Genomic DNA, 13,065 nt, shown 5'->3' with positions numbered 1-13,065 from the left:
CATGCCTTGTTGTATGACTAACCGACAGCAAATAATACCCATTGCATACACCATTATTAACAGTTATCTGCTTATTCTTCTCATCTCCAGTAACTTCAAGATGAATGTTGCCTTCTATAATTCTCCCAAGACTGCTGTTATCTGCTACTGCAGCTTTTGCAGTTCTGGTTTAATGAAATTGTTGAATGAGTCTCTTTTGTTCATCATGTGTCGTGTACATGCAGAATTTACATACCAACCATCACTGTGATGCAAAGATGAAGTTACAGCCATTAATGCATTTTCATTTTCCATATTCACAGAATTTGAAGATTTATTTTGTTTATTCTTAGCTCTACACTCACTTGCCTAATGACATATGTGCTGACATTCATAACATTTAAAAAACTTGAAATTTCACACATTGCAAATTGGTGTTCAGCTTCTGGTGTTCACCACTGTGTTTTATATTTATTTATTTATGTATTTATTTATTGACCTTCAGACAGTTTGCTACATTCATCAAGTATTGTAGCAGCCCAATGTTACTAATAAACTCATATCTTCAAATGCAGATTGTAAATTTAGCCATGCATCTTTAGCAGTCATTGATCTATGAAGTTCTGGACATACAGATGAATTTACCATTAAACTTATTTTGGATATTGCTTTCTGTACATTCTTTGGCTCTTTGTCAGTGCCAGCAATATTATTTCCTATAGTTCTTCATGTTAGATACACTTCTATCATAAATTTACAGTCATTGCAGTTGGCTGTACGTGTCAACTTTTCAAAATTAAACAGTTAGTGTTCACCCAGTCATCTTAAATACATTCAAGTGGATCAAAAAATAAATATTGAAAGTTTTTAAATAAAATATCATAGCACCATGTTGAACATGTGCGAAATACAGTAACTCCACAAGTAAAAATCACAATCACAATAACAAACACAGCAGTTGATGCCATGCACATACTTGAGATCTTCACTACAATTAGTCCTTTGAGAGATTTTAAAGTTGACTTTGATGAATGAAATTAAAGTATACTGTATTGCCAGGAACACAGGAGCTATTTAGTTAGTTAGTTATTTAGTTACATTTTCCATGGGTCATCTTGCATGATAGACTGTAATGATGCAGAATGAATCATTTTGTATTTACATCACAAACTAATTTATATCATTGGGTAAGTGATAAAATTTTTTGTTGCAGCATTGTGCACCCCTTTTTGTGCTAAAGGCAACGTTAAATGTGGAATAATGCACATCATTTTTCCTTCTGGTATTGTAATATGTACCTCATTGTTCCTTATGAACTGTAGTGAATTATTTACAACAAATTCAAGGGGGAATAAGTATACTGTGAAGCAGTAGCCAGAACGCCCTACTACTTAAAAAAAACGTCTCCAAGATGATCATACTCGAGCACCACATATTATTCTTACAGCCCATTTTTGCACAATGAAGACTTTCTTTCATGAAGATCTGTATACGTGCTTTGACTGATTACAATACTAGTGTCATTTGCAAAAATAACTAATTCTTTTTGTTATATATTGGATGGAAACTCATTTACATGTATGAGAAACAATAGTGGACCTAAGATTGAGCCTTGGTGGACCCCAAACATGATTTCTCTCCAGTCAGAATTATGTCCCTGGACTATATTGCTTGAATTACTAAGTACAACTTTCTACATTCTTTTGGTTAGATATGACATTATCCATAGGCTGGTTATACCATCAATTGCATAAAATGTCAATTTACCTAGGAGAATACTGTGATTCACATGATCAAATGCCTTAGAGCAGTTGCAGAAAATAACAGTCAGCACTATTTGATTATTTAATGCTTGTAAACTCTGGTGAGAGAATGTGTAAATATTCTCAGAAGAGCAACCTTTCCTAAACCCAAACATTGATTTGCTAAGGATACTATTGTTGCTGATGTGAGACACTATTCTAGAATACATCATTTTCTCAAAAATTTTGGAGAATAATGTCAACAGTGAAACAGGTTGGTAGTTATCTATATCTCTCGTGTCACCTTTCTTAAAGTGATTTAACAATGGCATACTTCATTCTCTCTAGAAAAATGTCTTAAGTTAGTGATGCATTACATGTCTCAGATAAGACTGGGCTTATTACATGGGAGCAAATTTTTAGTACTCTGTTGGAAAAGCGTAAAAACGAGGTGAGCATTTTTATGAAAGAATATATAATTTTCTTAATTTCAGAAGGAGAAGTTGGTGATTCACTCGTACGATTGAATATTATGAAACTTACATTTTCAACATACTGCTGTGATTTTGCTCTTGAACTGTTTGTCCCTGTGCTTTCTACTGTATTTAAGAAATTATTATTAAGTGCATTTGCTGCCTGTGACTCATCATTTATAGCCCTTCCATTCCATTCAGTAACAATGTTGTCTTGTTCTGTGGCTGGTTGCTCTGTCTCTTGTTTCACTACATTCCATATAGCCTTAAGTCTGTTGTCGGAAGTACTGATTTCCGATTTTATGTGCATGTTCCTTGCTTCTTTAATAACCTTTCTTAGTAATTCTGAGCAGTTTTTTGTAGTGTTCAACTACTGCAGTATCCCTGCTTGTTCTTGCCAAAACATAAATTTCACTGTTCCTTTTGCAAGATACTTTAATCACTCTACTAATCCATGCTTTTTACATGGTTGTTTAGTGTCCTTTCTCATTAGCTTATGCAGAAAACTATTTTTAAATAATGATATGAATCTATCATGGAATAAATTAAATTTTATGGTATGATTTGGTTCATTGTAAATTACATCTCATGTCATCTCCTGTAAACTGTTCGTAAAAACATTTGTCCTGGAGTCATTCATTATTCTGACTGATTTCCTCTGTGGAGTATCCATACTGTAAGGCACTATGATGTTTATCCTAAGTAACTGTGCAACATAATCAGAGAGAGCATTTGTTACTGGGTAAATAGTTATTTTCATGCTTTGAGCTTCATCAAAGGAAACATTATCAATTAGGATCCCACTGTCTTTATCTACTCATGTTGGAAAGTTAATTACTAAAATAAAATTGTAGGATCCAAATAAGGTTTCCAAATCATTTTTCTTATCAGAATCCTTCAAAAAATCTACACTGAAACCATGGCAGATTATTAACTGCTTGCTGCTGTCTGACAGACAGCACAGTAAGGAATCCAGATCCCTTATAAATAGTTAAAAATTTCCCAGTGGGGATCTATAAACAGTTACAATTAAAAGAGAATTTTTTTCTGCATTAATTCACAAGCCCATGCTTCTAGAGGTGCTGCTCATTACAAAATCTACTTGTCTCAACGTTTTTGAACTAGTGTTCTGTCTTAATGTATTTAACAACTCTTCCTTTTCCCATGTTATTTTTGCATGAGGAAGCTACAGTAGCATAATCTTTTATATGTGACTTATCTAACTCTGTGGTTATGTGGTGATCAGAAAGGCACAGGACGTCTATCCTTTCACAGCTCTCTAAATTTTCCAGACAACAAACTCTTCTACCTTATTACACAATCCTCTAATATGTTGATGATAAGTTAACCTTGCTTTTCTGTGTACTGTTAAGCATTTTGTGGGGCACTTCTGTTATTTTCACTTCTTTCAAAACAAGGTGCCTGAATCCTGATTATAACCTAAAAAAAGGTGCCCTCTGACACCAGGCTAAACTGCAGGGATCTTGCTATGTGTGATGATGGCACCCCGTATATTATCTGCAAGAAGCACAGCCAACCTATCTTTCCCTCTCCTATTCAGGTGTAAGCCTGTCTAATATGTTCCCATCTCCCAATTGTAGCTGCACTCATATGTGATTTTTGAAAGGTAAATTGCGAGACAGCTATGCGATTTGAGAAGTCTTTTTTTTTTTATTTTCACACCAAGTTTTGGCAATTAAGTGTGCCACCTTCAGGCCCCTTATGCATCTCATGTACAGACATGAGGCCTGAAGATGGCATGCTGAAATGCCGAAACTGGTTATGAAAATAAAATAAAATATCTTCTAAGATTGCATAGTTGTTTCGAGATATACCGTCTTAACTATTTGACCAGCTGCTGTCCTGCATCACCAGTGGATCAAGAGAGATCATCCACATTGAACATTTTAATGATATTTTTCACTTGTTCAGTAATATTTTTACCCTTAGTGGTTTCTTTTAATGGCTGTAATGCTAATAATTCATCTTTTATATTACACTAACATCTACAACATGAACAAAAATTGCTAACTGAGATGTGTCCGACAAATCGATGCTCTCATAAAAAGTGATTGCAAATGCTTCGCCTGGTATTGCATGATCACACAAACTTTTCTTAATGTTATCAGCCATCATACCACTTTGCTGAAGGACTGTTTGTCTTGATAAACATACTTGTTCAAACTCTCTTTCTTTATCAGAACATAGTACACCTGAAATGTCCAAGAGAAACACCTTTATGAAGTCAGCTTCAGCAAAAATCTGTAAGGATTTGGCAATTTTTATACTTATTATAAAACTAGCTTTAACTGAATTGTTGCACTGAGTCCTTGGTTTGACAAACATTTGTTGTTGCTTGTCCAAATTAGAAATAAATATTTTAACTTCTCTCTCTGTAATTGACCTGTAAGCTGTTGTTCAGCAGTGTGTTTCACAAAAAAAAGTGCATTTTAATATTACATTCCTTCACAACAATTAGTGATTCACTACACAACAAACAGACATGTTTATCTTTATATATGGCAAAGAAAAATCCTTTCTCTTGGAATTGATGAAATTCACCAGCATTTACTTTTCTCATCTTAATGCGAGACTTTTGCAAATGAATGCATTAAAGATACATAGAAACACCTGCACAAAACTGACAAACAGCTAGCACAGAACTTTACACATGAACTGACAACAATAACTAGTGTTTTCACCAAGATACTGCCCCTGCCATTGTTGTTCATATTTGTACATTTTGTGTCTTATTTGTAAATTTCGTGTCCTTGTTGCCTACTTCCAACATCTGTGATCCACCAGTTTTTTTTTTTTTTTGTGTGTGTGTGTGTGTGTGTGTGTGTGTGTGTGTGTGTGTGTGTGTGTGTGTGTGTGTGTGTGTGTGTGTGTGTGTGTGTGTGTGTTTTTCAGCACTGATCCAGAGGTGAAAATACTTCTCCTCACACCTCTTCAAGGTAGTGAGCTGTTTCCACTACTCTCTGCACACACATAGCCCACAATTTCACACTCACACTGGAAAAACCTTTGGCTTGGTTGTTAAAATTCTACAATGATGAGAAATGGAATCTCAAATTGCACTGAGTAAGCAAAACTTTCACTGGTCTGCATCATGAGCTGCAAACCCAAGGTGAGCTGAATGTTGGTGGAAATTTCCAAAAATATGTACCGGGTGGAGTACGATGAAAGTGCCTCATTGGCCAAATAGAAACCAATTATGGGCCAGATCCAGCATATGGGCCACCAGTTGCCCATCCATGTTTTACATAAATGATCTAGCACTCAATATTGATTGTCGCTCAGTTTTCTTCCCAGAGGACACATCTATAATCATGAAACTAACACTGACCAAATTTCTCAAACTGTCATAAATCCTCTAGAAAATTAGATAACTAATTTAATCTAAATAGGCTGAAATCAAACATTGAAAACCTCAGTTAATACTTTTAAAAAATGGAAAGTTAAATCAGTGGCCTCACGTATACAATATCTCCTAAATAAATTAAATAACCTGACGTTTGTAGTGATGATTATATATAATGCAACCAGCATGAACATCAGGAAAGAAATTCATCACAGCTGCTTTAAATCAGTAATATGGTATGGAATATTTCGGGGGCAGCGGCCGAGCGGTTCTAGGTGCTACAGTCTGGAACCGTGCGACCACTACGGTCGCATGTTCGAATCCTGCCTTGGGCATGGATGTGTGTGATGTCCTTAGTTTAGTTAGGTTTAAGTAGTTCTAAGTTCTAGGGGACTGATGACCTCAGAAGTTAAGTCCCATAGTGCTCAGAACCATTTGAACCATTTTGGGGCAGCTTGAACATTATTAACACTCCAAAAAATGTCATTAGGAATATTCATAATGCAAAATGAAGAAAATCATATTGCACACTCCTAAAAAATCTAAGAATACCAAGTGATTCTTAATCATACATTTATGAATTGATGATATTTGTTCACACCAATTATAGTTTATTTATAGCAAATTAATATCAGCATGAATATAACACTTGGAATCACAATAATTTTATGCTGAATGTCCATGATTCGAAACTTTAGGCTCAAACTGTGTAGTGTATGGGCACTGAAATCTGTCACAAAGTGGAAGGAGAAGGTTTGCTGAATATTAATTTAGAATCACTGAAAAAAAAACTTGTCTCATGGAATGCTGTAGGAATGATATTATTCAATTGGAGAGTTCATTATAATTATCTAAATTATCTAAAAAAGAGAGCACATACTTATGAATGAAGTTTATTATTTTTTATGACATTTTAAGAAAAAATCCTAACTAATTTTTATATTTTAATGAGTCTTCTCAATATTAAGTAAATAACATGAAATTACATGTTAAGAGATAAGAGACTACTGTTTTATTCTATTTTGTCTCATATGGTTATGTTGTAGATATCTGGAAGACGAGGGGCACAGGAAATAGCAAAGATACTCACAGCACGTGGTGTCACTCGATTAGACTTTGTATTGGATGAAGGCTATCCACTTACAAAAGGGCTGATACCTGGCACAGATAGGCATGTAGCAATGTGAGTAACATTTCAGTTTATCTTAAAAGGTCATAGTGAACTAAAAGGAGGACAATAATGCTGTCTGAAGCAAGATATGAAGTGTAATGGAAATTAAATGGTAGTTGTAAATACTGATAAATGTAAAATACAGATACAAGATGAACCTACATAGCATGCTTGTTACAAAAGTTACATATGTATAACTAATATCTGTATTGCAATTACTAGTATATGCCTATACATGTAAAGAAATGTGTTATTTGGTCTGATAACATTAATAAGTAGATACTGCAACTAATGTGATATGATAAGAAGACCCTAAATCATCATAGATTGTACTATTTCTTTCTGGTAATAAGAATAAGATACAAAATAACAACAGCCACAATGGATAGCATAAGAATGCCAAACTAATAAGAGTTTATGTGTTGATGTAGACGTCCCCAGTATATGCGACTGACAAAAAGCTCTCCATTTGTCATTGTATCTCAACACCTCTGCTCAGGTGGAAACCCAACAGCTTTTCATCAATGACAGTTTAATTTCACATATATGCCTATAAAGAACTATGTTCGTGGTGGTTTATTGCTTTTGTAACACAAGTGTTACACCTCACAAATTAAAGCTCATCAAGGAAGTGACTGAACAATAACCATAACAGTAAGTATTTATTGGTATCATGCAGATATATTGTTTCTATTGAAGTCTTTAACATTATGCTGTGTACCAGATCATCAACATGCCATTTACTTTCTTGAAAAATTATAATGATACGTGAAATGTTAAAACTATGTTATTTGTGGGAATGTAAAATTTTTGTCGAAGGGTAAACTTTATTAACACCCCATTTCTGGATGCTTTTCACCCACTGAATGTGGGTAATATAAAGGGAAACAAAATCAGATCTGTATGTCACCAGTCTTTGTATTTTCGAAAAGTATGCCACAAAAGACAATGGTAAGATCAATGAAGGTACAAACATGAAGCTGTCTTTGAAGTAAATACACACATATATATCCACTACCATAATAATGTGTAACAGGACAAACTATGTGCCTTCAACTTGTTGTGGTGTATCTGGTGTATCACTATATTTATATTTGTGTTAACAGACACAAAGGAAGATGTTCATTTACTTCATTCAGGCAGTTGTCTGGTTCATTGTTATCATGAAGATCACGGTGATTTTTATGTTTAATTTAAGACTTCATTTATAATTTTATTTTGTGTTTCTCCTGCATTGCGCATTATTCTTTTTTAAATAATAAATTACTTCACATAACTCAGACTTTCATATCATTTATTTGTTCCTACTGAGGCATTTACTCATACGTACGTGCAGTCTCCAAATGTTTAGTGTTATAGAGAAACTGTCCTTTCATTTGTCACTTTCTACATTTCTGTTCTCCTTTTATCTTTTGCTGCAGGAAAAAAATGGAAATAACTTCAAACCACTGTTTTTTTTAACTTTTGTATCTTGATTAGTCATTTCTAATACAAAAAATACCTTTTTGACTATTCAGTCCAAACCTGTGGATTTCATATTCACTATGTTGTCTGTATTCAATTTTTTATTTTAAATTTTCTATTTCAAAACTGCATAAAGTTTTTCCTGGGCGTAAATCATTCTCCAGTTTGACTTGATATACATATTTATTTGGTTATTCTGTCCCACTATGTCCCACAGCAACTTTCCTCGACAAACTATAGCTTTATGTTACTGATAATTGAAATTTTCCATGTGGTCACAGGATTCTATATACATGTATAAATGATCACAGCATATAAAATGAATTAGCTTAGCAACTAAGGTTCCATTTTCCCTAATACTCAGATTTATTGGGAATTAAATTTTTCAGTACTATATCCTTGGACTGAATAAATTTTTCTATTTTCTTGCTGTGTGAGGTTAATTAAGAACTCAAACTTTCAGTTATTTCCTCTGTTGAAACTGTCACAAGCAACTCATTTCAGTGACCTGACTATGAAATTTACTTGACTGACACATGGTAACTATACACTTTAAATACTGAGTTCTGGCTGGGTAACATGGTGACTGTACTAACTGACTGGCGTAGTACTGTTTTGACTAGTGAACATGAACTAACTTACGGTTTGTGTTTGACACCTACTTACAGATGCCCATATCACAGAAATTACAAATTGGTAAAATACCAATACCAATTTTTGGAAATAGAAAAATTGAGGCTATGGAACTTGGCACTGAATTTTGGAAAGAATTACATTTTAAGATTTGAAAATTTTGAATATGAATAACTTTATATTTCAAGTTTTTGGAAAAAGAAAAGTGTTCATTCAAAATTGCAGAATGGAAAAATTAAGTGGCATAGAATATGCAGTAAAGAAATCTGAAGGAAGATTTATACAAGGTTCGGGAGGCTTGGATAAGAGGTTGCAAGAAATACTCTAAAGAGCTGTAAGCAACTCGCACCATAAAATCTTGAACTTTGGCAATATTGAATTTGATGTACACATGGTTTGATTCTTCTGAATGTTTCCATATGAACTAAATATGGTCTGGGGAGGCATAATGTTGCTTGGGCATACATACCTCCAAATCTCTGAACATGTTGCACTCGCTGGTCAGAGTTATTGTGATACTGTACTTCTTCCTGATCTGCATCTTTTGAGGGGTGGTTTTGGCACTGACTTTATTTTCATGGATGACAATGCATGACTGCATAAAACAGTACGGGTGATTCGCTTGACTTAAATCCCATCAAGCATGTGTGTGATGTGTTGTCTTGCAGCATGTCCACATACATCAACAATTCTCGAACAGTTGTCAACCACAGTGGTGGAGGAATGGTATGTCCTATTACAAGAACTCTTCACCAACCTTGTGGCCAATATGGGAGATCATTGAGGAACATGCACTGCTGTCCATGGTGATTAAACACCACATTAACAACCATGTCCCACCTTTTGGAATGTCCAGAAGACCATCATAAATTGTTGTGACTTCAGTGTAATTATTATAAACAAGAGTTGTACAGTGTTTATTTTAGTCACGTTTAACCTTAGGCTCATACAGTTCATGTTTAATTGTGCTGATATTTCTCTAGGAATACTTATGGACTGTAGGAATGTATGACAGTAATATAACAGTTTAGTTTGTGTTTGAATGCTGACAATACTCTTATGCTCCTTGTTTAATGTAGGAGCGTATTGTAAAAGAATCACCCTATTTCCATAAGGTCCTTATTACAGATTCTCATGGCCATAATTTTGCAATACACCTTACAGTTTTTTTTTAAATCAGTCCTGCTGTGTGAGTGTTGAGAATTATGGATAGACAAGCCCATAGTACATCTTTAGTAATGTGTTTCCATTTACTGTGCTAGACATCTTCCTCTTTACGAATGTTTTTGAGTTAATTTTTGGACATAAATTATCTATGTGATTTTCCTAATATGAGTACTTGTGTATTACTACTTTGAAGAACATGCAACTGCTTGTCTCATGAAGATTTGTGTTCCCAACTTTAAGGCTAATATTTTCAGTGTGAACATCTCTGATAGCATGGAACTGTATGTAAATGTTTTCGTTCCATTTATGAACAAAGTTTTGCCACTAAAATACTGGATTGCATTTTCTATATTCAGAGCAAGTCTTTTCTTCAATTCATAAGAGGTAAGTCGTCAGCACAGATGATGACATTTGTGCCATCTTGTCTACACATATCATTTATGTAAAGAATGAAAAACAGTGGACACAATACTGATCCTTGAGGCATATCATATTTAACTTATTGAAATTTAGGGCACATATTTATAATTTTCGTTTCCATTTTGCAGTCCACTTCCTCTCGCTGTCTGCTGCATTTTACAAGGGATTTTATAATATCAACCACTTTTCCTCTGATGCTGTATTGATGAAGTTTCTACAACAGTGTCTCATGACTAGGACTCAGATTTGAAAGTTTGAACCTTACAGAACCTAAAAAGGGCTAAATCATACTTAAAAGGCCTAAAATGAGCTAAATTGGGTTTTCATAGAAAATTAGGGACTAAAGAAGACTTCTGCAGGAAAAAAAAACTGTTTTTAAATATGGTGCAGTTTCTGAATTAATACTAAGGATCTTTACAGAGGTTGTGCTGGATGTGAATTTCATGACATTAGCTGCAATGTGAGTGTAGATGTATTAACCAATTTTGTCATATGAAAATATATGCCAGACTGGGACTCAAACCCAGATTTCTTGCTTATTGCGAGCAGTCACATTAACCACTTCAGCTATCAATACACACTTCTCAGCCTGACCCAAACCTCCATATGTCACAGTCCACATCTTTACATCGTAGTCTTGTGTACACCCCCTCTTAATCATGCAATGTTACTCAGATTCCGCTGAGTGAGAATGACACAACCACAGGGAATCGGGACTATTTTTATTGTCATAAGCCACAGCTTAACTTATAAAACTCCGATATGATTTAACAGTCAGCAGCTTGTATGAAATTTTATTCGCTTAATAAGAATTGTATGACACTATCTGCAATCTGTATAGATGTATTACATAGTTGCAACATATCAAAATTACCATATGTCACTAGTGAATAATACATCTACACCCATTGCACATGATGTCACGAAATTTACACGTAGTGAATAATTTGGAATAACAAGTTTGTTGTTTGGTTTGGGAGAAAGGGACCAAACTATAGGGTAATCAGTCCCTTTGGGATAATATTTCATACAGCTGCTGATTGTCAAATCGTATGTAATATTAAGGAGAGTCAATAATGGAAATTTGTGCAGTTTGAGGAACAACGTAATGAAGTTGTACACTGTGCTAAAATCAAGAATGTGTAAGGTACAATGTTGCTCACCTTTATAACTCAATAATGTGTCAGGATGCCAGTGCATCGGTGACATTTCGGTCTACTTATTTTTATAGTTTGGAAGGTAAAGAAATATTGCCCACATTGAAATCGACACTGTGTGTGATGCCATATTGTTACTTTGAGAATATACCCACATACCACTGCATTCTGCCAAATGCAGCCAACCTTTACTTAAATGCCAACCAACAATAGAGAGGTATATTAAAAGAATAAATCATTGACACTTGATGAGTCTATTTATTTTTGTAGTTACAAAGTAAATTTGCGTGGTGTGTTGACTCAATTGAGTAGTGTACTGTAAATGTAATAGTGTAATGTTTGAACAGAAATTGTTAAAAATTGTTTTTTTCCAACAGTGGATTGGAAAAGGCTCCAATTTCACAACTGACAAATGAGTAATTTTTTGCAAAGCCTGTCAGAAGCAAGTAAGTTAACACAGATTACTGTTATCATTCATTTTATGTACCAGTCCTCTTGTGAGTCTTCTACCCTTGGATTTTCCACTTGCACTTTAAAACTAGACTGCTGAAATGGGTATGCAATTCAATTGAAGTTGACATTTTACATTATTGCATTCTTATGTCTTAGTTACTGTCATCTTTTTAGTGTTTTTTTTTTTTTTGTTTTAATATAATAGAGGCCATGTCAAAAGTCACATTTCCTTCAACACAAAGATTCCACAGCTCACATTAGAAGCATTACTAGGAAGAACAGCAAACAACAGATTCAACCATTACTTTCCTCTATGACAAGTAGTGCAGTGGACAACTTTAATATAGACTTGTGTGAGGCTTTAGTGTTGGCTAATGTGCCATGGAAAGTGCTAAAGAACCTCAATTTTAAGGGCTTCCACGAGTGTATTAGTAGCTGCAGTATACCAGATGAATCGACAACGTGCAAATATTATTTGAAACAGGTGCACAAAAAAGCTGTTGCCGATATTAAAACAGACGTTGGTGACTACCGTATTTCACTTTGAATTGACAAGACCAGTGACAGATGTGGCAATTTTACATTAAATGTCATGGTGGGTAAATTAGATTCCACAGCACCAGGCACACTCCACCTAATCCTGTGTAGAGAATTGGAGAAAAGGAATCACAGCACAGTAACCTGGACTGTCAGTTATGCCCTATGCACCGTATGACCTGGAGAAGATGTTTTGCTGTTGGTGACAGATTGTGCTGCCTGTATGTTAAAATGGGAGCAACACTGGGTGAAGTCTGTACCAGTCTGATCCATTGCACTTGCCTTGCTGGTGACCTACGTCATCTAGCAGAAGAAGACACAAATAGTTTTCCTGAGGCTAACAGTATCATTTCCTCTGTTAAGAAAATATTTATCAAATCTCCTATCCACATCCAGTCCTTTAAGGAAATAGCTCCAAACATTTCCCCTCCCCCCAGAACTCATAGCTACATGTTGGTGCACCTGGCTCTTGGAATCTTTGTTATGCTGAACACTGCCAACACTG

At 34.8% G+C, this 13,065-nt stretch overlaps 1 protein-coding gene across 6 annotated transcripts in view; it reads left to right on the top strand.

Moving 5' to 3' along the window:
• Positions 1-13,065, top strand: part of LOC126183431 (N-fatty-acyl-amino acid synthase/hydrolase PM20D1-like) — a 291,898-nt gene that overhangs the window by 234,019 nt on the left and 44,814 nt on the right. For all 6 annotated transcript variants that reach the window (XM_049925409.1, XM_049925407.1, XM_049925406.1 and 3 more), the window contains one exon: positions 6,605-6,741. In XM_049925409.1, coding sequence (XP_049781366.1) covers positions 6,605-6,741 — 137 coding nt within the window. The remainder of the gene's footprint in view (positions 1-6,604; positions 6,742-13,065) is intronic.

The sequence above is a fragment of the Schistocerca cancellata genome, chromosome 4 (genome assembly GCF_023864275.1).
Source record: "Schistocerca cancellata isolate TAMUIC-IGC-003103 chromosome 4, iqSchCanc2.1, whole genome shotgun sequence".
In the NCBI taxonomy this organism is placed as follows: domain Eukaryota; kingdom Metazoa; phylum Arthropoda; class Insecta; order Orthoptera; family Acrididae; genus Schistocerca; species Schistocerca cancellata.
Note: the sequence above shows the minus strand (reverse complement) of the source record. Positions and strands in the feature narration are given on the sequence as shown.